Raw genomic sequence first — 23,516 nt, 5'->3', positions numbered from 1 at the left:
TGCTTTTCAGTGCTCTCTCATCATGAGGTCAGTAGAGCCTTCTTTGATCACACATTTTAAACAATTATCACGTTACACCTCCCCTGTCATCCATGTTGATAAGTCAATTGCCACTTAACAATGATTGCAAGCAATTTTCCCGCACTGTTGCATTCAGTGCTGCATTCAGTGTGCTTATTAGAACCACTGGCATATGGAAGTAGAATATTTCTAGTCTTGTGCAATATCTTTGGTTTAATCTGTGGAAAGTGGTCAACACACGTAAGTGCACTTGTTTCACCTGCACAAAACATAATAATGTATGTAATAATATATATAGAAGGCTATTCATAATAATTCATTTGAAAACAAATGAAATTTAATTTAATTGCATGACATTAAAATCTTTGAATCTTTGTGAAAGAATTTAATCGTGGTCATTTTAAACCATGTCCTCTATTATTGCTTGAAAATCTTTGGTTTAAACTTGAAGAGATGTCCACGTGAAGAGATGTATCTTACTGTATCTACAGAATGGGTTTGAGCAGTTTTACTTTGCTTTATGCAAGTAACAAGGCACTCCCCAGTGCCATTTCTGCCATTTTTCTTGTGCAAATCAGGTAATTAAGAAGTTCAGAAGAACAGCTCTTGTCAAATCCTGAAATTGAGTTTTGTCAAGTCGAGTCTGTCTGACTTGTTGAGGTTAAAACTCTCAAAGCCTCAAGGAATTTGTGCACTTTGAAACTAACGCAGTTTCTCTCTGGAAGCATCTGGCTCATAAAATTCTGTCAGTTTTTTCTTTCACTTCTCTGAATGTTTTGACACATGGGCTATTTTTGCTTTGACTGCACTGTTCGTCTGCTGAGCTGGTGTTTAAGCTTGGATTACAATCGATACCCTGTGGCATCCCCTTTGGCTGTGGGAGAGCAGTCATCTGACTAATCACACAATTAGTGGTTGTGAACATCATAAAAGCAGTTTGGTCTCCTAACATATGGAGAGGAAGGAAAGTAAATGTACGTTTTTCTTTTGGTGTTTTATTCTATTTTTTTATGATGGCTATGCTTAACCGTTGAACAGGAAACAGAGCAAAATGGAAATGAGTCAATGAGCAAAATATGTGTGTAAAAATCTGGGGGGGGGGGGGAAATGTGACTCATTTCGAAAGCCGTGAAAAGAATCATCAAAAGATGATCAGCAGAGCTAGGTCACTGCTGTTGATTTTTCTACCTACTGTGGCTTCTAAATGATAGCCTATGGGGTTTTGTTCACCACACATAGTCCGGGACCAGAATTGGAAAGTGATACAGAATGCTGATACTTATCCCCTGGGTTGCTTCCAACTACAGACAAATCCTGGGCAATGGCTGCTCCTTATGCCAAACAACAAAAACAGATTTGGCCTAAACATCGGTCTGTCCTCGGATCTGTGAAGGTTTCCCGCATCCATTATGGATGAATGCTATCAAAGCAGTGGGAAATTGTCCATGCCTATGTTTTGATGAAAAGTTCTGAATTTGGTTTGCTGTCAGTCTGTATTCAGTGAGCCTTCTGCCTGAGGGATACGCTCATAGCAAGTTTGAATGACACATTTTACAGAGGCCTTGACACACTGTTGCCGTTACAGATCTGACAGACACTTGTCTCGAATGGTTGAGGGCTTCCTGGTGTTCCTGCAAAATTTCCAGTCTGGTTCTCTCAAGATGGAAATCCAGTATGTACCCGGTTATATTTGAGTTTAAAACTTGTGGTGCGTGTTCTGCCACAGCACGACTGTCACTCATTATCCAGATGAGTTATTATTATTATTATTATTATTATTATTGCTAATAGCAGTACTTGAGTCTTAATGTAAATACGAGTATTGAAAAAGTCATATGTAAATAGGGCCCCATATTTTTATATTCACTTGCAGGTTTTTATTTTAGAACGTGCATTCCTGATGCAGGTTCTGCTGATTGTCAGATACTATTAGGTCTTTATATTCTTCCTCTGGGACGAGAGAAAGAAAACCCTCTCCGCTGATAGAGCCAAGACTGCGGCAGCAGAGACTGCGGTGTACTGTAGGCCCTGGAACCATTACGCCCAGCGTGGCCCTGATGGCGTGACTTCTCATCTAACCTAACCTCTGTTAGGAGGCACTTGCAGAGCAAGCAGGAGACCTCCAGAGAGAGACCCCTGTTGATGCTCTCTGAGAGAGAGAGAGAGAGCGAGAGTAAGAGTGAGAGTGAGTGAGAGAGAAACATTCTAACCCACATCTGAGGCAGTCTGACCACCATTGCTGCAAAAAAGAAACAGAAAGGTCTCATAACGACCACTGACACAGTGCCTTGCTGGTAACATCTACTCTCTGAATTTTTCTCTGAGCGGTACAGAGCCTGTTCTCAGAGCGTAGCCAGACTTCAGCTATTTTGACTCTCAACACTTCTTAGAAACGTTTGTGTTTGTGGTCCTGCCATTCTGTTATAAGTGTGGTATCTGTAATATAAAGTACCTTCAGTGAAAAATATAAACTCTGGCAGAGTGATCGATTTGACTCTGAATCTTGAAGACTGTTATGCTCGTGTGTGATTGGTGAGGGATTTTCTACAGCATTTTGACTTGTTGCAGTACATATAAAATAACAGTGGTAAACCAGCGATATATATTTTTACTTTAACTGTAAATAAAAATTAGACATTATGTTGGGGTCCAGCTATAGCCTCTTGTACTTGAGGAAATTACTGTATTCATGAAGAAATGCCCTAGATTTCAGAGAAACTGTTAGTCATTCCAGCCTCCTTGCTATTCACAAACATGCTGTCCACGCACAGCACCGAAGCTTTCGATAAACCTAACCCATAATAACCAGCGTCATAGGCATGCGGCAACCTTTTCAGAGATTCCGGTAGAACTGATGCTACATGAGTAATCTCCGGCAAACCGCTCATTTTATAATAGAATTTATTTTGCCAGTTGTGAATTCCTCCAGTGCATCTCCAATCCCTGCTGGCACTCTCACCTCCACCCTGAAGGCACCATCCTCGAGCACAACCGCCCTGCCGCCTAATCTATTTATTCCACTTTGTGTTTCAAATAAGAGGAGGGTAGATGACTGAAGACCCCATTGGGAAGTATTACCTAACAATAACTTATTTATTTATTTTATTTTGGTTGGGGGGGGTGAAGGGTGAAGTTGAAGTTCTGTGCCTGAGCGCCCATCGCAAGGGGCCCATTAGCTTTCAGCTTGCGTGGAAGGATACCGCGTGAGCACGCTGGAGCTCGTGTACCACTTCGGCTCAAGCTGTGCAGGTGTTTTGATATGCAGTTCCAAACGTGGACACCCGGCCGTGGGTGATGTGCTTTTTTTGTCCAGTCATATCAGAGGATTGTATCCGTTTTAAGGGGACACAAGGTGGTCAGTGTTTGGCTGGTCTCGAGGGACGCTCAGACGGTCACGCGCATGAATTTCCCATGAGGCTCGGCTCTGCTGACACGTGTGTCGCGCGAGGATCAGAGGATGGCGCTGGCTTCCCAAACTCCACATTGTGCCCTGTCAAAACACTGATGCATTATTAAGGCTGCGGCTTGCTGTGGGGCGCTCTCAGGTCCCGCCTGCCTAAAAGGGGGCCTAAAAAGACAGGGGGACGCCCCTCTCTGCAGTCAGAAGCCGGATGCCAGCACTGCCTCTGGCAAGGTCTGGAGCCAGGGGCTGGGCAGGCTTTATTTATTGATTTATTTTGTTTAGCCAGCATGGCCAACATTTGCTGCCATTGTCTAGGGAGTCCTTGGGTACACAGAACCAAGAAGGATAAAAAAACACAATTGCATATATTCAATAGCATGTGTGTAAAAATACATTAACCGTGATATAAAACCATAAAAGTATTGACAGAGATTGAATGCATTTAAAATTGGGGCACCTGAGTTCTGTAATTGTGGTTAAAGAAGTCTCTAACTGGATTTGAAGGCTATAACTCAGCCTGTGTCATGATATATCTTTCATCTCACAGCAACTCTTGATGTTGTCCTTAACATAGAGTGACAGATGTAAGTGTTGCGTATGTGTCGGTATTGTGCGTAATTCTCCATCAGTTCTATCCATAAGCTTGTTTAAGGCGGAATCCCCTAATCCCCGACACAAAAATAAATGGTAGCGTTTGTAGCTTTGTTGTTCAAAATGAAATATAAATGGGATAAGAGAGAGCCTGAATCTGGGCCATAGGCTTTCAAAAATGTGACCAAAGTGATATGAGATGCACGTATCTCGCGAACAGTGTGCTCTTTGTTTGCTTTTATGTGACGTGTGATCTCTGCCAGGGCTCTGACTGATGGAGGCTGACAGGTAGCAGATATTGTGCACTTTGATAATAAAAGATTGATAACTGACCCATTGGATCAGAGCAGTGAAAAAATGGAGAGCCTTTAGAATAGCTTATGAATAATGTATGACTGCAGAACAATGGTCTTTCAGTTTTTTTTTTAGCCTCTGCCATGGGCACTGTACTGTACAGTGCTGCATGCACTTTTATTGGGGCACCTTTACAGGTGAAAGATTCCCTGAAGTGAGTCCGCGGTGCTTTAAAAACAAACACTTGCCTGCCTTGGGTTGGGGCAGTGTGAAGCATATTCAGTCAATCTTGAGGTTTTTTCCATAAAGCAGAGACTTCCAGCATTTGCATGCGCCTGTGTTCCTGTGACACTCATTTTATAACTGCAGCCAACTACAGCCATGTCACAATATCAAAAGAAATCTATTTGCCTTGTTTTTTAAGAGCCTCTTTTATAACAATATATAATTTTATAAGTTAAAACCCAAGAATCAAACTAATAGAGGTTAAGTGGGGATCTTAGCAGAACATCCCTTTTTTCAGTTTGAGAACGTTAAAAGGGAACAGCGGTCTGTGGACCTTCTGACTATCCTGCTCAGCTTAATCTGCTTCTGACACAGTTCATGAATAAATGAATCTGGCAACGTGTTGAGAAACACATTAAAATGCACACTGCATGTGAGAAAGTTACTGCTTTCCAACTCAGTGATTCTTTCATATCTCTAAGTTACATGTATAATGTCAATTAATACTTAATAGCCCAGCCATTGATGCAATGCAAGTTTGTTAGGGAATATACTGATATCTATAGTGTTTCTTTTACTCATACACCCTATTCTAAAATAGGCTACAGCTATGGAAACTGTCATTATGTAGGATGTCATATAGTATGGCATTAGTGCATATATACAGTACTATATATTCACACACGTTATATATACTGTATGTATTATATATACTGTATACTTCATATATACAGTATACTGTATAGGTGTGTGTGAAATGGCACATTGCACATTGTAATATGGGACAGGGCAGTGAGCAGTACAGGGCTGTCTCTCTGCATGGCGACAGTGTGCCATTTTGAAAAGGCTGAAGGTGCGGTGAGGGAAACAGCAGAACGCTCTTCACACCGCCCTCACCCCGCTGACCCCGCGAGAGGCCGAGTCCCCGGAGCGGGCGACACCGCGGGGACGCAATCAGACGTGTCTCCCCTGCTTCCTCAGGTGCGTCTGGAGTGGCCCACCGACCTGGCCGTCAACCCCCTGGACAACTCCCTCTACGTGCTGGACAACAACATCGTCATCCAGGTGTCGGAGAGCGAGCAGGTGCGCATCGTGGCCGGGCGCCCCATCCACTGCCAGGTGCCGGGCATCGACCACTACCTGGTGAGCAAGGCGGCGGTGCACTCCACGCTGGAGGCGGCCAAGGCCATCGCCGTGTCCCACCGGGGCACGCTGTACATCGCCGAGACGGACGAGCGGAAGATCAACCGCGTCCAGCAGGTCACCACCAACGGCGAGATCTCCGTCATCGCCGGGGCGCCCTCCGAGTGCGACTGCAAGATCGACCCCAACTGCGACTGCTTCTCCGGTAGGGCGCCGCGCCCGGCGGGCGCTGTTTAATGTGGGGGAGGGGGGGCGGGGGGTGTTCTTGTTTTAATCATCTGCTGCGAATTGGAGAACCAAAGAAAATACAGTGACCAGAACAGGGCACTGTGCCTACTGAGGCCCACCATTTTCTAAGGGACTAATTAATTTACTGAGACAATCGTTAACCAAATCCAATTGATAATTAAATGAACAAACACAAGGAAGACGCGTGGCTGACGCTTAGCCCACATATGAGACCCCCTGTGGGGCTGGGGCTTTGACTGCCCACCATGGCACTCTCTCTCTCTCTCTCTGTGCCCCTGGCACTTACCCTGAGATTTTTAATCTCTGCTTTTCTCCTGTGTAGTGTGACCCCATCGCTGGGTCAGACACACAATTGGGGATCCCAGAATTTTGGGACTCCTTGATAAATCCCTGTGTTTGTACGCATGCGTCCACAACACCGTGTTTCCTTAATTGACCATAACCAGATTTGTACTTGCATTTCCACTGAGGTAGACTTGTTCAAGTTGTTTCACTCTGCTCTAGTGTCTTGATTACGTACAGAATTAGAGCGGCAAACGTTAGAAGAAAAGTTGCGTGACGTACTTGCTGTTCCACCGTTCTGTGCTGCTCTCCTCAGCAGCAGTCTCGTGCCACAGATAATCAGCGGCGATACAAGACGATAAACCGATAATAAAACGTGCCGAATCTTCTCTCCTTATTTTGCATCTCTCGCTTACGAAAAGCTCCAGGCCATGATAAAGGAGCTTGAACAGCACGTGTGGACGAATGGAAATAAACAAAGAAATATGACATGGTGAAAGTGCTTCTGGGACGCATAGGCATACAAATCACATGCCCTTCTTGTGCTGTCACATTTTCTGACAGCGCAAGCGAAGTCGCCATTTGTCGTGTCTGGTATTACATCTCCTTCAAAATGGCTTTTTTTATCAAGTATTCCCTTGATCGCGTTGCGCATCACCTTTTTTCAATTGCAAAGAGAAAAAAAGGGTTTGCGCGTGGCGAGAACCAATGAGGTGTAAAGGTTCCTATCCCTCTCTGGTGATGCTTTGCATATTTCCAATCATGTAACGCTGTTAACGAATGATTACTCTTTGCAGACGCCTTCGTCTTTCCCATTTCTTCCGCTCCACAAACACACGTCCTGTCTGTCAGAGAAAATTCCAGGGAGTACACATGACCGCCGAAGGGCTCCGAAACCCTCTGTCCCACCCATAACGGACCCATACTTACAGTATGTCACGCTGGCAGGCTTGTCAGGATTATCAACGTCCGAGGCATGCCCCAAAGAACTGGTGTTTTCCATTAGATCCTCACCATTAAATACTATGAAGCAGCAAGTGAAAGGGGTTCGTGCCTAAGGGTGGATTTACGCTGTACACATGAATGCTAGATCCATTTTTGAAACGCAATGGCGGAAGTAAGGAGCAGAAGCATTGCCGCGGTTGGCATTTTAGCGAGGCGCGTCAGCGAGAAATAGCTGTCAGTGAGTTCTGGCGGGCGAACGTGATAAGAGCAGATGCACTCTGTTGCATTTATGGCCTTTCGTAGCCTGCGTACGTATTGATGCTGTATTTTGTGTTAAGCAGTTGGTTTAGATGGTCTTGGTCTTTATTTTGCTTTGGTTTCTGTGCAGGCGATGGTGGGTATGCCAGAGATGCCAAGCTGAAGGCACCCTCTTCCCTGGCAGCGTCCCCCAACGGCACGCTCTACATCGCTGACCTGGGCAACGTGCGCATACGCGCCCTGAGCCCCAACTGGCCGCACCTCAGCCCCGCCCACATGTACGAGGTGGCCTCCGCTTCGGACCAGGAGCTCTACCTGTTCAGCGCCAACGGCACCCACCTCCACACCAAGAACCTGATCACGGGGGACTACATCTACAACCTGACGTATTCTGCCGACGGCCACGTCATCGGCATCACCGGGAGCGACAGCGACTCCGTCCACGTCCACCGCGACGCCAACGGCGTGCCCCTGTGGCTGGCGGCACCTGGGGGGCAGGTCTACTGGCTGACCATCAGCAACAACGGTGCTCTCAAGAGAGTTTCTGACCAGGGCCATGACCTTGCGCAGGTCACCTACCATGGAAACACTGGTCTCCTAGCAACCAGCACCAACGAGAACGGCTGGGCCACAGTCTATGAGTAAGGCTTCGTTTGCTTCCACAGCTCTGTCTGTGATATTTAATTTAATATGTTCCTATGTCTTAAAACAAAATAGGCACTACGCTGTGACATAATTATGGTGAACGTTTTTGTGAACATTGTGAGGCTTCATGAACAACAAAAACACGTGCAGCCGTCATGAGTTTTCTGTGTGATCTTAAGTCTTGATTACTTCATGTGTACAAGTCCAATGATTGACAGGGCATGCTGTCTCCGCCCACTGTGTGGTTTATGAAGCCTTACTCTGACATCCGTACGTGGTTGTGGTATATGGAACATGACAGATGGGGCTTTCGGGGGGGTCAAGCTTCATTTCATTGTTGAAATCTGAGATCAGTAGCATCGTTAGCCGGAAGGGGGATATTCCTGCAGTCTTTGGTCAGCTGGGAAATCAGCCTGGTTGTTACACAGTGTACTGACTCAAAGACCAATATTAAAGCTGTTATTTTTCTCTGATTAGCCTGGGAGAGCCTGTTTCTCCAGAGATGCATGACCAGTTCAAAATGTCCCCTTACATTACCTCTCAAAATCCTAATTGGGGGAGGGGGTGGTCTTTTATCAGAATGTGTTAAGAATTGCCATTTTCCCTAGGGAGATTTTTGCCATGCATGTTGGTTTTTGATCATTTTAAACAGATAGACTTCTTCACAGAAGATTGCATTGAATGTAGTGTGTGGAGTATTACTGCCATCTTGTGGTATGTTTATGAAAGTGTGTTGATGCGTCATGATTCAACAGCTAAAACAATAAATAAAAAAATAGTCATAGACAGTTCAGTGAACCAATACCATGATCAGAGGTGCCCCTCAGTTCATCCAGTCAACACACTTTCTAGTTCAAAGTTGTGGTGAAATGCTGAACTTTCCCTGTTATAGTGCAGTGAAATACATGTCTAGCAATCTCTGGCAAAAGTAGTGATGTATCTAGTAATACAATCTACCAGACAGTCTCTTTTTCATTATTGAAATTGACATTTTATTGAATGAAGTTAATGGCACTTGAAGTTAATTAACTTTACATTCAGTTATAGAACAGATTAAGGCCATGATAGCTTTTAAGGCTTCCTTACTGTCATTTTGATATAATTTTTTTTTTTTTTTTTAACTGGCCACTGTACAAAGTGATGAGATTCTGCTCACATTGGCTGTCTTCTTACAGGTATAACTCCGAAGGCCATCTCATCAATGTCACTTTTCCAACGGGGGAAGTCAGCAGTTACCACGGTAACATGGAGAAGTCTGTTAGGGTGGAAGCGGAGACTTCGAATCGAGAGAACTTTATCACTGCAACGAACTTCTCAGCCACAAACACAGTCTACACACTGCGTCAAGGTCTGATCCACCGTCCCCTGCACTGAGGCTAGATCACAGGATCTGACACGTCTGCTTTGCACTCTTCTTAGCACCTAAACTTCTAACACCTTTGTCAAGAAAGAGAACACAACACTTTCATTATTTCAATTTTAGTTTCTCTTTCCTGTAAGTATACAGCATGATTAGCAGTAAAATCAAATGAAAATAAGTCATTCAGTATTTTAATTAAGTTTTTAGTCTTTAGACAAAAATATTAGGCAAAAGGAACCTGAATTTGAACAAAACACTTTTTTAAAATGATTGTTTCATTTATTTAATGGAAAAAAAGTTATCAAACTCATTTCACCCACGTAATAAGTAATTGCCCCCTTAAACTTAATAACTGGTTGCACCACCTTTAACAGCAATAACTGCAACCAAACACTTCCTAGAGTTTGATATCAGTCTTTCACATTGCTGAGGAGTTTTAGCCGACTCTTTGTTTGTTTTTTAAGAACTGCTTTAATTCAGAGGAATTGGTATGTTTTCTGGCCTGAACTGCTCGTTTCAGTTCCTATAACAGCATCTCTATTGGGTTCAAGTCAGGACTTTGACCCCGCTACTCCAAAACTTTCATTTTGTTTCTTTTCTGCCATTCAGAAGTGGACTTACTTTTTTGTTTTGTCGTGCCGCATAACCCAGTTGCGCTTCAGCTTCAGTTCACAGACAGATGACCCGACGTTCTCCTTAAGAATTTTGTGGTACAGAGAAGAATTCATGATTATTTCAGTAATAGCCAGGCGTCCAGGTCCCGAGGCAGCAAAGCATCCCCACACGATCACACTATCACCAGCATGTTTGAGTGTTAGTATGATATTCTTACTCTGATGTGCTGTATTTGCTTTACACCAGACTTAATGGGATCCATGTCATCCAAAAAGTTTTTGACTCATCTGATTATAGAACATTAACCCAAAATGTTTGGGGATCATTCAGATGCTTTTTTGCAAATGTGAAGCAAGCATTGGTGTTCCTCTTGGTTAGTAGTTGTTTATGCCTTGCTATTCGCCCATGAATCCCATTTTTTTATCAGTGTTAGGATTATTTTTCCCTTTTCCGTGGAGTCAAATGCAGGACGATGAAGAACACGTTGACGACGTCTCCTCAGAGAATTTGATGTTTATTACAATGCGCAAACTCAGAACATTCGGCCAGTGCGCCCAGCAAGCCTCTGCCGATCACACTGTGTGGTGTCTGGATATACAGTTTGGGGTCATACATATCAAAAGATTGAGTTATGGGGTGGGCCTGGGACAAATGGTCCTGTCCCTCCCTGGGAACCCTCACAGCCATTTAGCATAGATATGTGACATCCTTGCTGCAGACTCTGGAGGTGTTAGGCTGCATTCACACCAAATCAGGCAATGCGGCTCCTTGCCGCAGGGTTGTGCAGTGGTGTGGTTGGGTCACTACATGGCCCATTTGTGTGACGTCGTGTTGTGATCTTTAACCCCCCCTCCATTTCCTGTCCGCTAACTCAAAAAAAAAACAAAAAAAAAATGTACAAAAATGCAAACCGAAGGAAGTTTCTTGCTATTGTTATTTTGCAGTGTAGACTGCCAGCCAGACGCATATGTTGAAGCTGGGTACACAAAATAAACCAAGCGAGGACACAACTGGGAGAGTGTCATCATTTGGTCCATGAACTTCATAGTGCTAGGTACAATAAACTAACATGCAAGAACTGCTAAATAGCGAATCTTTTATACAGCTTAATTCCGACGTTCAGAATTGATATTTAGCTAGTAGCCTAATTATTGTTTCGGTACTCGTCCCATTACCCGGTACTGTCTAATCACGTTGACGATAATAAAATCAAATCTTAGGAAATGAATCGCGTCAGTAATTCATCTGACAGTTGCTCGGTAAACAGCGGACTGCTACATGGTAATTTAAACAACTCACGTGATTGGCCACTGCAGCGTGACGTCGAGTTGCATTCCGGAAAAAGTTTATTCTGGTTCAACTTTCTTTCTGCAGGCCGCTGCGTTTTTTTTCAGCACCTCATGCGGTCAACCACTGCCGCGGCCTAAACACACTACCCCCATTCAAATGAATGGGGGACAACCCTGCGGCAAGCTGATCTGGTCTGAATGCAGCCATATATCTTTTGTGACTTCCTGGATGAGTTGTTGTTGCACCCTTAGAGAAATTTTGGCAGACCGGCCACTCTTGGGAAGATTCACTGTTGTTCCAAGTGTTCTCTATTTGGAGATAACTGTGGTTCAATGAAGTCCCAGAACCTTAGAAATGGTTTTGAAACCCTTTCCAGATTGAAATATTTAACAACCTTTTTGTTAACTCTGCTGGAATGTCCTTTATTGAGGCATAGTGTGCTCGTAGAAACCTTGTGGTGACTACTTCACTCTGATAGTAAGGTTCAATATAAGTGAGGATTATAGAGTCAACAGGGCTAGCTGCAATCAAGACCCACTGTGTTCAGTCAACTGAATATAATTATAAATTAAATTAGATTGATTGTGTAACTAAGGGGGCAGTTACTTTTTCACATGGGCGATTTGGGTGTTTGATTACTTTTTTTATTAAATAAATGAAATAATTTTTAAAATGTGTTTTATGTTTACTCAGTTTCCTTTTGTCTGATATTACATTTTGTCTGAAGATCTGAAACCATGGCCAAGGTTCAATCAAAAGCACGCCCTCTGTTAAAGAAGAACATTTAACTTAACTAAAAACATTGTGAATTATGACAGTGGCTTCGATGTCACCGCACTACACTACCATGTGTCAGGAAACTGTACTGCACTGTCCTACAGTTATGTTTCAATTCCTGAGCCAGTGTGTTGTCAGCAATTTCCTCTGTTAAAAAGCAAAATAAATTATTTCAAACTATTATCAGTAGGTGAAAAGCCCTAAGGAAAACAATCTGTGCTTTGATTTTGTGATTTTTTTTACATCTTTTTTTTTTACTTTAAAGGCAATATAATAATTAAAACAAAATCAATCAGAATGAAAACAGCAACAACAATGATGATAATGTAAAAGCATCTCTGTTGGCTGGCAGAGCAGTGTTTCTCCCCAAACTTTGGACTCTTGATGGCTTACCAAGAGTAAAAGTCTCACACACATTGTCACATCACTGAGGTACTCTGGAGATCTTCATTTTGGCTGCTTGTTTTGCTATATGAGTGTGAGATTCATAATTTGTTACAAAGCCTTCGTGAGCTCTGCAGAGGTGTGAAGCGCTGGTCAGAATACAAGACAAAACAAGTCAAATGTGAAAAAAACAGGAAGTAGTGAGAGATCGTCGTCCTCCTTAATTGTCTCAGGAGAATAACGTGACTACATTTTACAGTGCACTGTAGGGGTGTATACATTACAGTGGTGGAGAGTATTGTTAGCAAACAAAATGAAAATGCCTACAGATGTTCAAGTCCAGTCTTTTTGCAAAGGCATGACATATTTAGGAAAGTGACCTTGAGGGACATTTGCCTTTCTAAAGTGGCATCAAATGCTATTGCAAGTTCTCGAGATATATTACCAATCTGCTCCATGAAGAAGTCGTAAGAGAGAAATCTTTTTTGACTGTTAAAAAAATGAAGAAAATAAGATGTTCTAAAGCAATTCTTTCTTTATGGTTATGACCACCTCAGGCAGTGTCTCTGTGTATCAGCAGGAAAGTATGGTGGCCTTTCCGTGACCCTCCTAAATCCCAGCCTCTCTCTCTCCCTCCCTCTCTCTCTGTCTCTCGCTCCTTCTCTCTAAACTCAGAGCACGCTCAGAACGCGTACCGGGTCAGTGCCGACGGCTCGCTCCGCGTCACGTTCAGCAGTGGCATGGAGGTGACGCTCAGCACGGAGCCTCAGCTCTCGGCGGGCGTGGTCAACCCTGCGGTGGGCAGATGCAACATCACCCTTCCAGGCGAGCACGGCCCCAGCCTCATCGAGTGGAGGCAGAGGCGGGAGCAGGCCAAGGGAAACTACACCACCTACGAGCGGCGGCTGCGGGTACGACAAACACGCCCCTTTCCCTCTGCTCGATGCTTCTGTTTAACAGTTTGTCCTTCATATTTCAAGTGATCGAATGCTGCTTTTCATCAGGGGTTACTGAGAAAAAAAAAATCAAACATATGTTAGTAGAAGTTAAGGACAATGTGCACAGCTTGGAGGATCATTAATTTACTCACTTTTCTTCTCTGTGTAAAGCTGAACAGACAGTGGTCCCTATCCAGTTTCCCAGTTCATCTGGACAACTTAACACAATGCCTGAACTGATCTTTATCAGATGGATCTGCCCTGATTCTATTTTTATTCAACCATGTTTATTGTGATTAGTGTTAGATTAGGGCAAGGTGTAGATGGTGCGTGGGTGTCTACCTTTGCATTAGTTCATAATGTGTGAAAAAACAACGTCTGTGACACGTGTCAGTACGTCAGTCACATGAGGTTTCTCTTCCTGAAGTCAGTACAGACCGAGTTTGAGAATAGTACTTACTGAATGTTCCTGTTGTGGCTAGAAGTCGCAGAGGATGCCGTGAGGGAGAAAAGTTGAACGTGGGTGTCAAATGTCAAAACATTCTTCTGGTTTCTCAGAGGGCAATGACGTCCAGGGAAATTAGCGCTGTTTGATTTAGCGCCCACTTTGGCTAAGCAAATGATGTGGTAATCTGAAACTTTGGAAAATAGTATTTGTTCCATTTCATTCATTTTTTGTAATGGAGCAAATGCCAGAAATAACTGTGCAATAATCTCTCAAAGCTTTTTGCCTGTTTTCAGACCAGTTTTCTAATCACTACTAGACTGACCTTAAACTTTTTTGGTGTTCTTACAGTACTTTTAAAGTACTAGACTTTTAAAGTGACCCAAATACGCAGAAGATTGTGTGCTGAAGCTACTGAGTAACCTCACAAAAGAGAACAACAGCAGCACCTCAGCCTAAATTAGAAACCATGCACGCATTGAAAGCTTCACATTAGTTCTGTGTGATTTTGACCGATAGATCAAAGTTCAAGGGCTTCATGCTTAAAAAAAAATCTCACTTTGTTGTGAATGTTTATTAACACAATGCAGTAGCTTCATGTATTTTTAGCGATCGGTTGGCAGGGTGGAGGTGCTGTGGTGTGGGGGTACTCGTGGGAAAATATTATCATGTGAATATTTGAAAACTACAGCTACTAAATATTCAAATGTAAAATTAACAGAAAGCCTCATCTCTATAACACACAACTATGCATATTGAAGTTTGGGCAAAAAGCTTTGAAAGGTTGGTTGGAGACTGTGAACAGATTTATTGGAGATTGACTGTCTGCTTTGACTTGCTGACTTGCTGATTGCATCACTGATAATATATTGTTGTATTCATTATCAGGCTCATAACAGAAATCTGCTGTCCATAGACTTTGACCAAGCCACACGAGTGGGCAAGATCTATGATGACCATCGCAAATTTACCCTCAGGATCCTCTATGACCAAATGGGACGTCCCATTATCTGGTCTCCTAGTAGCAAATATAATGAGGTGAATGTGTCTTACGCTGCCACGGGCCTGGTCACCAGCATTCAGCGAGGAAACTGGTCGGAGAAACTTGAGTATGACAATGGAAGGGTGGTCTCCAGAACTTGGGCCAATGGGAAGATATGGAGCTACACTTTCCTGGAGAAGGTGTGCTTAAAAAGATTTGACACACCGTAGTGTGCTATTCAACTCATTTCAGCGTATTATCATGGCTGATTAGACAGTCAACACTTTTTGTTTTAATGTCACGTTCTATATGCTCTCTAAATCAACAGGCTTGTCAGACCTGGTGGGATCCAGTTACTATTCCTGCATATTTCACTGACACTCTTATCCATAGTGACTTACACAGATTTTTTCTAACAGACCAATTATAGAGCTGGATGTTTTACTGAGGCACCACAGGATAAGTACCTTGATCAAGAATACAGCAGCACCTCAGCTAGGAATAAAACTCATGACATTTGAGTTGCCAGCCGAATTCCCTATCTATTATATTGCACTGATGCCCTGTTATGTTTAGGGTCATTCTGAATAATGCATGTTTCTTTGTATTTCATGTGCTTGCTGTATTTGAGTAATGCCAGGGGATAACATTAATCACTATTATAAATTAACAGAACATGGTACTGACTAATGGTGATGTGATAATGTCACATTAGACAAACAGCCTCCAATTCCTTGTTTGTGAATTTTCCATTAGCTTGTTTTTTCCCATCACTGCCTGTCAGCCAACAGCTTGATCTTTGTCAATGACTGAACCATTTCTTTGTGTGTGTGTGTGTGTGTATGCGTGTGCGTGTGTCTGTGTGTGTCTGTGTGTGTCTGTGTGTGTCTGTGTATGCGTGTGTGTGTGTGTGTGTGTGTGTGCGTGCGTGCGTGCGTGCGTGCGTGCGTGTGTGTGTGTGTGTGTGTGTGTGTGTGCGTGCGTGTGTGTGTGTGTGCGTGCGTGCGTGCGTGTGTGATTATAGACGGTCATGCTGCTCCTTCACAGTCAGCGTAGGTACATCTTTGAGTACGACCAGACGGACCGGCTCCTGTCCATCACCATGCCTAGCATGGTGCGGCACAGCATGCAGTCCCTGCTGTCGGTGGGCTACTACCGCAACATCTACAGCCCGCCGGACAGCAACGGCACCTTCATCCAGGACTACACCCGTGACGGGCGCCTGCTCCAGGCCCTGTACCTGGGCACCGGCCGCCGTGCCCTCTACAAGTACACCAAGCAGTCCCGCCTGGCAGAGATCCTCTACGACACCACCTTGGTCACCTTCACTTATGACGATGCCTCGGGTGTGGTCAAGACCATCCACCTCATGCACGAGGGCTTTATCTGCACCATCAGATACAGGCAGACAGGTAGGCGACAGAACCAGGGAACGTCAGTGGCTTGACACACCAACCATGTGTAAATGGACCTCATATGAGTGACAGACTTAGTTTGTGCATGTAGCTCGTACATGCATGGAGTATACAGTCCATAAATATTTGGACATTGACAGTTTTAGCTGTCTACCACAGCATATTGGAGTTGAAATTAAATAATGAATATGAGTGCAGATCTTCAGCTTTAATTTGAAGGTATTTACATCCAAATCGGGTGAACAGTGTAGGAATTACAGCACTTTTTATATGTGGTCCCCCCCTTTTTAAGGGACCAAAGGTAATTGGACAATTTGCTGCTCAGCTGTTCCATGGCCAGGTGTGTGTTATTCCCTCACTATTTCATTTACAAGTAAGCAGATAAAAGGTCTAGAATTGATTTCAAGTGTGGCATTTGCATTTGGAATCAGTTGCTGTTAACTCTCAATATGAAGTCCAAAGAGCTGTCACTGTCGGTGAAGCAAGCCATCATTAGGCTGAAAAAAAAAAAAAACGATCAGAGAGATAGCAAAAACATTAGGTGTGGCCAAATCATAGACGTATAACATTTCTCATAGAAGGCAAAGAAGTGGAATGTTCTGCAATGGCAAGTCAATCACCTGACCTGAATCCAATTGAGCATGCATTTCACTTGCTAAAGGCAAAACTGAAAGCAGAATGCCCTAAGAACAAGCAGGAACTGAAGACAGCTGCAGTAGAGGCCTGGCAGAGCATCACCAGGGAAGAAACCCAGCGTCTGGTGATGAGTATGGGTTCAAGACTTCAGGCAGTCATTGACTGCAAAGTATTTGCAACCAAGTATTAAAAATGACAATTTAATTTATGTTAGTTTGTCCAATTACTTTTGAGCCCCTAAAATTGGCAGGGGGGGTGGCTATGTATAAAAATGGTTGTAATTCCTACATTGTTCATACAATATCTTTGACAAAAGCTCTGAAAGTCTACACTTAAATCACATCTCGATTGTTTCAGTTCAAATCCATTGTGGTGGTGTACAGAGCCAACATGATTAAAATTGTGTCACTGTCCAAATACTTATGGACCTGACTGTATGTATGACATATTCATATCTACCAGTCTAAGCCCCTGACAGATGATATTTTGCTGTGGATTAAGCAGCAAATGTTTAAGAGGACCAATTCCACAATAATTTTCAGAACAAAACTATAGGAGGATTAGCAGACACTCTCAGATTAGTATCATCGCCGTTGGTGACAGAAGACATTTCTGTGTACGTCAGAAGGTTTGCCTAGATAGCGATCATCCATCCACGCAGTCTCTGCAGCGCTCGTACGAAGACAAGAAGGGTGCGCTGTGGATGCCGCTGTTCTACACCAAGGAGTGCAAGTTCCAGGAAACCTCACATACTACAAACCACACTCAACGGAACCGAGCACAGGCAAAGCCCTTGAACCATAACAGACAAAAAAAAAAAAAAAAATGTCACTGAGCCAGTCAGTTTTTATCCAGATGCTACAGGTACTAAAATCCCTCGTTTACCCAGTCGAGAGGACTTGTACCGCAAAGCAAAAATCTCAGCCATTCCGGTGATGCGGACTGATTTTGCATTGTAAAGAGAGAGGTACAAAGGGTTGCCCACTGTGCGATGACAGCTTCTGATTTCACATTGTGAAGAGATGGACGCGTACAGGGCTGCCTTTCCCCAGTGCTGATGAGCAATTTTCCTCCAGTTCAGGAGCCTTTGTTGTGTCCTATAGAAACCCTCTTCCTCTGATTGTCTTCCCTCAGCCAGGGGTCTCTAATCTCTGCAGCTCTTTGGCAGGGTCCCTGTGCTGGTTTATCACTTTGTCCTCGGCAGGCATTGAGTTTAACCTTCCCTTTAACTGATCTAATTTCCCTGTAGCAAACGGTGCCTCCACTTGGGGAGGTTGGGGTGATAATGCTAATTGTGGCATTATAAATCGTGGCCTGAAAAAAGCATTAAGGAGAGGAGTTGTAAGAAGTGAAAAGAGAGCAAGCTCTTGACTCTTGAAAAAAGAAATGAGGCGCCAAAAGGACAAAGTGACGCTGACAATGGCAGCACCCTATTGGGCGTTTGGGCTGTTCTACGTGACGGAGGACATTTGGTGCTTTGACGGTAACACGCGTCACCTCAGTGCTTCCTGATATTACCCACGGTTCCTGACTCGTGTCGCGGCTACTGATGGAGGCAAAGCTAGGAGCGGGAGCCAAACCTGCTCCGTAGACGAAGAGATTATCAAACAGGATTTACGGTGTTCTAAAACTTAATGTCCCAACGTTCGGAGCCACGTTGCCTTTCCCGTCCTTAGATTTCATTACGCTGCTCAATTAAAGGTTGATCGCCATCTATAAAGGTAATAAACAGACAGTCCCCGGCAATGGCATGCTTAAATTTGATCCCGTTCGTTTATGTTCACAGCTCATGAATTGCCACCATGTTGCTCATTTGAATCTGTGGGTCCTGTTGTCACTATCAAGGGGCTGTAAGTTGCCATGCATTAGCGGTAGCTATTGGCGGTGGCCAGTTAAGGCCTGTCCGCCTCAATTCTGATACTTTCCTGGCTAAAGACTGTTGCGTATCTGCAGCATAGCTGTAAACGAGTTGTAAATATCAGTCAACCAGTCTGGTAAGAAACTCAAAGTAGCATAATCATGCCTGATAAGTATCAACCTCTTATACAAAAAAGGTGAGTATCAAATCAAATCAAATCATTTTCCATGATGAAGAATCTAAACGCTATTAAAATTATACAAAGTGTATCTCTGCACCATTGTCAAAGATTATGTGATTGCTCTGTATTATTTAAAAAAAGCTTGTTTATTAGTAGTAGTACAGATACACAGCAGTGCACACAGAGGAAATAATAAGAAATGGTTAAGCCACATGCAATATAAGGAACTGATTTGCTAAGCTGTTGACAGCCTAGAAATGCAGGTTGATAGTTTCCCAGGCATTTACCTGTATTTAGACATGTTCAGAGGGTCGAGAGAAGCCGTTAGCCTTGTAGCTTGCATTCTGAATGTGTTAACCATAACTGCTTCTGTGTCAGCAGAGGGAGGGGTTAGTGCTGATGAAAGACATACTCAAAGTAACAGAAAGTTCAAGTGTCAAAGTGAAAGACTGCATTGTCTTTTTCACAAATAGAAAGCGTCCTTTTTTCTTTAACACATTTGTATCGTTCCTGCATGTCTGCTTCACATATTGATCTAGAATTTATCACACATTTCCCATAGCATATTTCTAAAATATGTTTAAGCTTTTCTTGATTAAACAATTTCCTTTGGGCTTTTATTTTATTAATTTTTTCAATTTTTTTATGGAGACAAACAAATATTTCAGTTATTTAAATTAGTTTGATGTTGATGACAAAAGAGGCAAACTGGAGCAGTTATTTAAAAATTTGATGCCAGCCCAGACTAGCTGCACATGTGATTCAAATCAGGTGTACAGAGGTTTATGCCCGGAGACAGCCTGATGCATCCGTCTTGGTGCTGGGCAGCATACCTGGATATCAGAGTCTAGGCCTGACCGCAGCACTCCCTCTGGCTGTGTCTCATAGGTTAGAGGAATTGTTTCTTGAGGTCTGAGGCTTGTTACTGGTAGTTACTTCACAGCCCCAAAGACGTAGTGCCAGCCTATCCAAAAATTCAAAAGTCTTGGGACTTGGCTACTGAGCTGTCATGGTTAATAAAGTTGGCTTTGACCAAACCTTCCTCATTGCACAATTCTCTTAGTTTTCCAAAAAGGTCTGGCCTGGAATAGAGCTGTAGAACCCACCACCACCAAGAGACCCCCCTCCTCCAGTTTGCCACATTTATCATGTCATACCCAGTTCTTTGCATACGCATATAATGCCTTCTTTCAGTTCAGAATGTAGGTGTAACTATGGCTCTGGTTTTGTCTTGGGGAAGTCCTGTGGGAATACTAGGACATAGTTTATGTACCCAGACCTTGTCCTATTTTTCTGTTCAGCCCATGACAAATCGTGGGTTTTGGCTTTTCCAAACAAATAGCCATTAGCAAAGGTCATACCACTCCCAAATAAAGGAAAGTGAGACAGCCCCATGTCCTGATGGCTCCATTGATTTGCTTTCCAGCTGTGTTTTATTATGATGGTGTTAGTGGCTCCAAACAAAAGTCAGACTATGTAGATTTTTGGCGAGAAACTTTAGTCTAACTTTGTTGTCCACAGAATGTAAGATTGCACCTCATATAGGTTTAAACACATCAAGCACATGTCCAGTTGTGTTTTGACTGCGATCATCAAATGTGGCCTTTTAAGAAACTTGTTAAGAAAACAGATATGTAGAATTGGGTTTTAAGTTTCCAGTTTCTCTCTATGTTCCTATTCTAATTCTGGTTCCAGTTCCAGTTTGTTTTCATGGTTTACACGCTTCACCAATGGCTGAATCACTGATATAAAAAAACTGCTTTTTGTCCTTGCAGGTCCTCTTGTTGGGCGACAGATCTTCAGATTTAGTGAAGAAGGGCTTGTGAATGCTCGATTTGACTACAGCTACAACAACTTTAGAGTGACCAGCATGCAGGCTATGATCAACGAAACACCGCTGCCCATTGACCTCTATCGCTATGTGGACGTCTCCGGGCGAGTCGAACAGTTTGGCAAATTCAGCGTAATAAACTACGACCTCAACCAGGTCATCACTACTCATGCCATGAAACATACCAAGATTTTCAATGCCAATGGACAGGTGATCGAGGTCCAGTACGAGATCCTGAAGTCCATCGCCTACTGGATGACTATGCAGTATGATAACATGGGCCGTACCACCACATGCGACATCAGAATAGGCGTGGACAGCAACATCACTCGCTATTCATATGAGTACGATGCCGACAGCCAGCTCCAGAGCGTCTCGGTGAACGATCGCCCACAGTGGCGCTATAGCTATGATCTAAACGGCAACATCAACCTACTGAGCCACGGCAACAGCGCCCGGCTCACCCCGCTACGCTACGACCTGCGTGACCGCATCACCAGGCTGGGGGAGATACAGTACAAAGTGGACGAGGATGGCTTCCTTCGTCTCCGGGACAATGATGTGTTCGAATACAACTCCAACGGCCTCCTGAGCAAGGCATACAACAAGGTGTCCAAGCAGAGCCTGCAATACCGCTACGATGGTCTGGGCAGGCGGGTGGCCAGCAGGGGCAGTTCTGGCCAGCACCTCCAGTTCTTCTACGCAGATCTCACCAAGCCATCCAGAGTCACCCACATATACAACCACACAAGCTCCCAAATCACATCCCTCTACTATGACCTTCAGGGTCACCTCATCGCCATGGAGCTGAGCAGCGGGGAGGAGTACTATGTCGCCTGTGACAACTCGGGCACCCCTTTGGCCATTTTCAGCAGCCGGGGGCAAATTGTCAAGGAGATTTTGTACACCCCTTATGGAGACATATACCAGGACTCCAATCCCTCCTTCCAACTTATAATTGGTTTCCATGGTGGCCTCTATGACCCGCTTACCAAGCTTGTCCACCTGGGGCGGCGGGACTATGACGTGGTGGCAGGCAGGTGGACAACACCAAATTATGACTTGTGGTCAGAGCTCAGTGCCAACCCAAGGCCCTTCAACCTCTACTCTTTCAAAAACAACTGTCCAGTCGGGGAGCTACAAGATGTCACTCAGTTCACAACAGGTAGGTCCGGCATCACGGCCGGCTGGCGGTGGCTATGGGCAGGGGTGGGCCACCCAAACGTGTGTCTTGCCCACCCAATCAAAACTTATATATATATAAAAAAAATATATATATTTTTTTTGTTCAGCTAATGGAAAAATAGCACAGGAAATTCCAGTACTGTTTCAGTGTACTGCCGGTTGATTTAATTAGCAGTATTAATGTGACGAGAAGCGCGTTGTCATTTGAATGCATGACACACAATTCCTCTCGCCCACACCCACCAGCACCCCCTCCCCCCTCCTCACCTCCCCCCCGCCCCACGTCGACAGCGTCTGCCAGCACCCTCCCATGTCAACAGCATCCGCCCGCACTACAACCCCCCCCCCCCCCACCCCCTTAGTTGACCGCACTGAGTGACACTAACCCCAGTGACGCCACAGCACCTAAGTTTCTATAATTATTTCTGCACACCATAATGTAGCAGGCTAAAACCAACCCTGTGCGGCTTCCAGAGTTTCTGTGTGTCTCTCTTGTAAAGATGTCTTCCTAGCGAATATTAAATCCTTGAATATTACAATACCAGATCTAATTTAGGGAACCTCTATGCCCTCCGGTAAAAACTAAATAACAAAACGTATAAGGCAAATTATGTACATCATTAACCATAATTGTTCAACATTTTTAGAAATATAATTGTTGTGTAACAACATAAACATTGACCCTGACTTGAGGTACTTAAGTGCTTTTTACACACCCCCAGCATCAGAGGCACATATTCCCACTTGAGCTGCACTACTTGCTTTACTCTGAAAGGTCCTCTGCTGGTCCATACCAGATTGCACAAAATATAATAAAATGAGCTCACCGTCCCATGGAGGGAAAATGTGAAAGGCCATTCCACTGTTTTTTTCCCCCCTTTATAACACCATTTATTCAGTGCTTCAAGGCATGGGCAAGTTTAATTATAAAATAATTGGTCATATATACATTTTAAGGTGTTTTATTGAAGTATGACAAGCAACCAAATCCACAAATGAAAATGTTGCTCAACAGATTCAGACACACGCATAAATATACGTCTTTACGCAGCCCAAATTTGTGTAACTCCAAATTGAATGCAACACCCTTTTCAGTGAGACGCCACCCCAAGTATATCACATCTTCACTTAACTCACCTAAGCCAAGATGCACGTAGAGGCAAAAATGCTGATCTTGCACATACATTAGATGGTGGGATGCATTACTTAATGAGTTTAGTTCCACTGGCATGACTGAAACAGCCAATAACCAAGCCGGGGACACGTGTATTTACTGCGGATTGCATCTGGAGTTCACATGCAATTTGTGGATGTGCCTGCATGTGTGTGAAACATGGCCCTGTGTTTGCAGACATCGGCAGCTGGTTAGAGCTGTTTGGCTTCCAGCTTCACAACGTGGTGCCCGGGTTCCCCAAGCCAGACGTGGACAGCACGGAGCAGACGTACGAACTGATGAAGACCCAGACCAAAACGCAGGACTGGGACTCCAGCAAGGTGAGCCTCCTCAGAACCACCACAGCGGGCCCCAGTCCCTGCCCGCTCAATGCTTCCATTTTCACTTTC

At 44.0% G+C, this 23,516-nt stretch overlaps 1 protein-coding gene across 7 annotated transcripts in view; it reads left to right on the top strand.

Moving 5' to 3' along the window:
• Window positions 1-23,516, top strand: part of LOC135251192 (teneurin-1-like) — a 361,745-nt gene that overhangs the window by 331,817 nt on the left and 6,412 nt on the right. For all 7 annotated transcript variants that reach the window (XM_064328374.1, XM_064328375.1, XM_064328368.1 and 4 more), the window contains 8 exons: window positions 5,516-5,882; window positions 7,542-8,052; window positions 9,232-9,404; window positions 13,158-13,393; window positions 14,754-15,047; window positions 15,872-16,259; window positions 20,713-21,933; window positions 23,305-23,447. In XM_064328374.1, the coding sequence (XP_064184444.1) occupies window positions 5,516-5,882; window positions 7,542-8,052; window positions 9,232-9,404; window positions 13,158-13,393; window positions 14,754-15,047; window positions 15,872-16,259; window positions 20,713-21,933; window positions 23,305-23,447 (3,333 nt within the window). The remainder of the gene's footprint in view (window positions 1-5,515; window positions 5,883-7,541; window positions 8,053-9,231; window positions 9,405-13,157; window positions 13,394-14,753; window positions 15,048-15,871; window positions 16,260-20,712; window positions 21,934-23,304; window positions 23,448-23,516) is intronic.

Source organism: Anguilla rostrata, chromosome 3 (assembly GCF_018555375.3).
Source record: "Anguilla rostrata isolate EN2019 chromosome 3, ASM1855537v3, whole genome shotgun sequence".
Taxonomy (NCBI): domain Eukaryota; kingdom Metazoa; phylum Chordata; class Actinopteri; order Anguilliformes; family Anguillidae; genus Anguilla; species Anguilla rostrata.
This window is presented reverse-complemented; position numbering and strand designations above follow the sequence as displayed.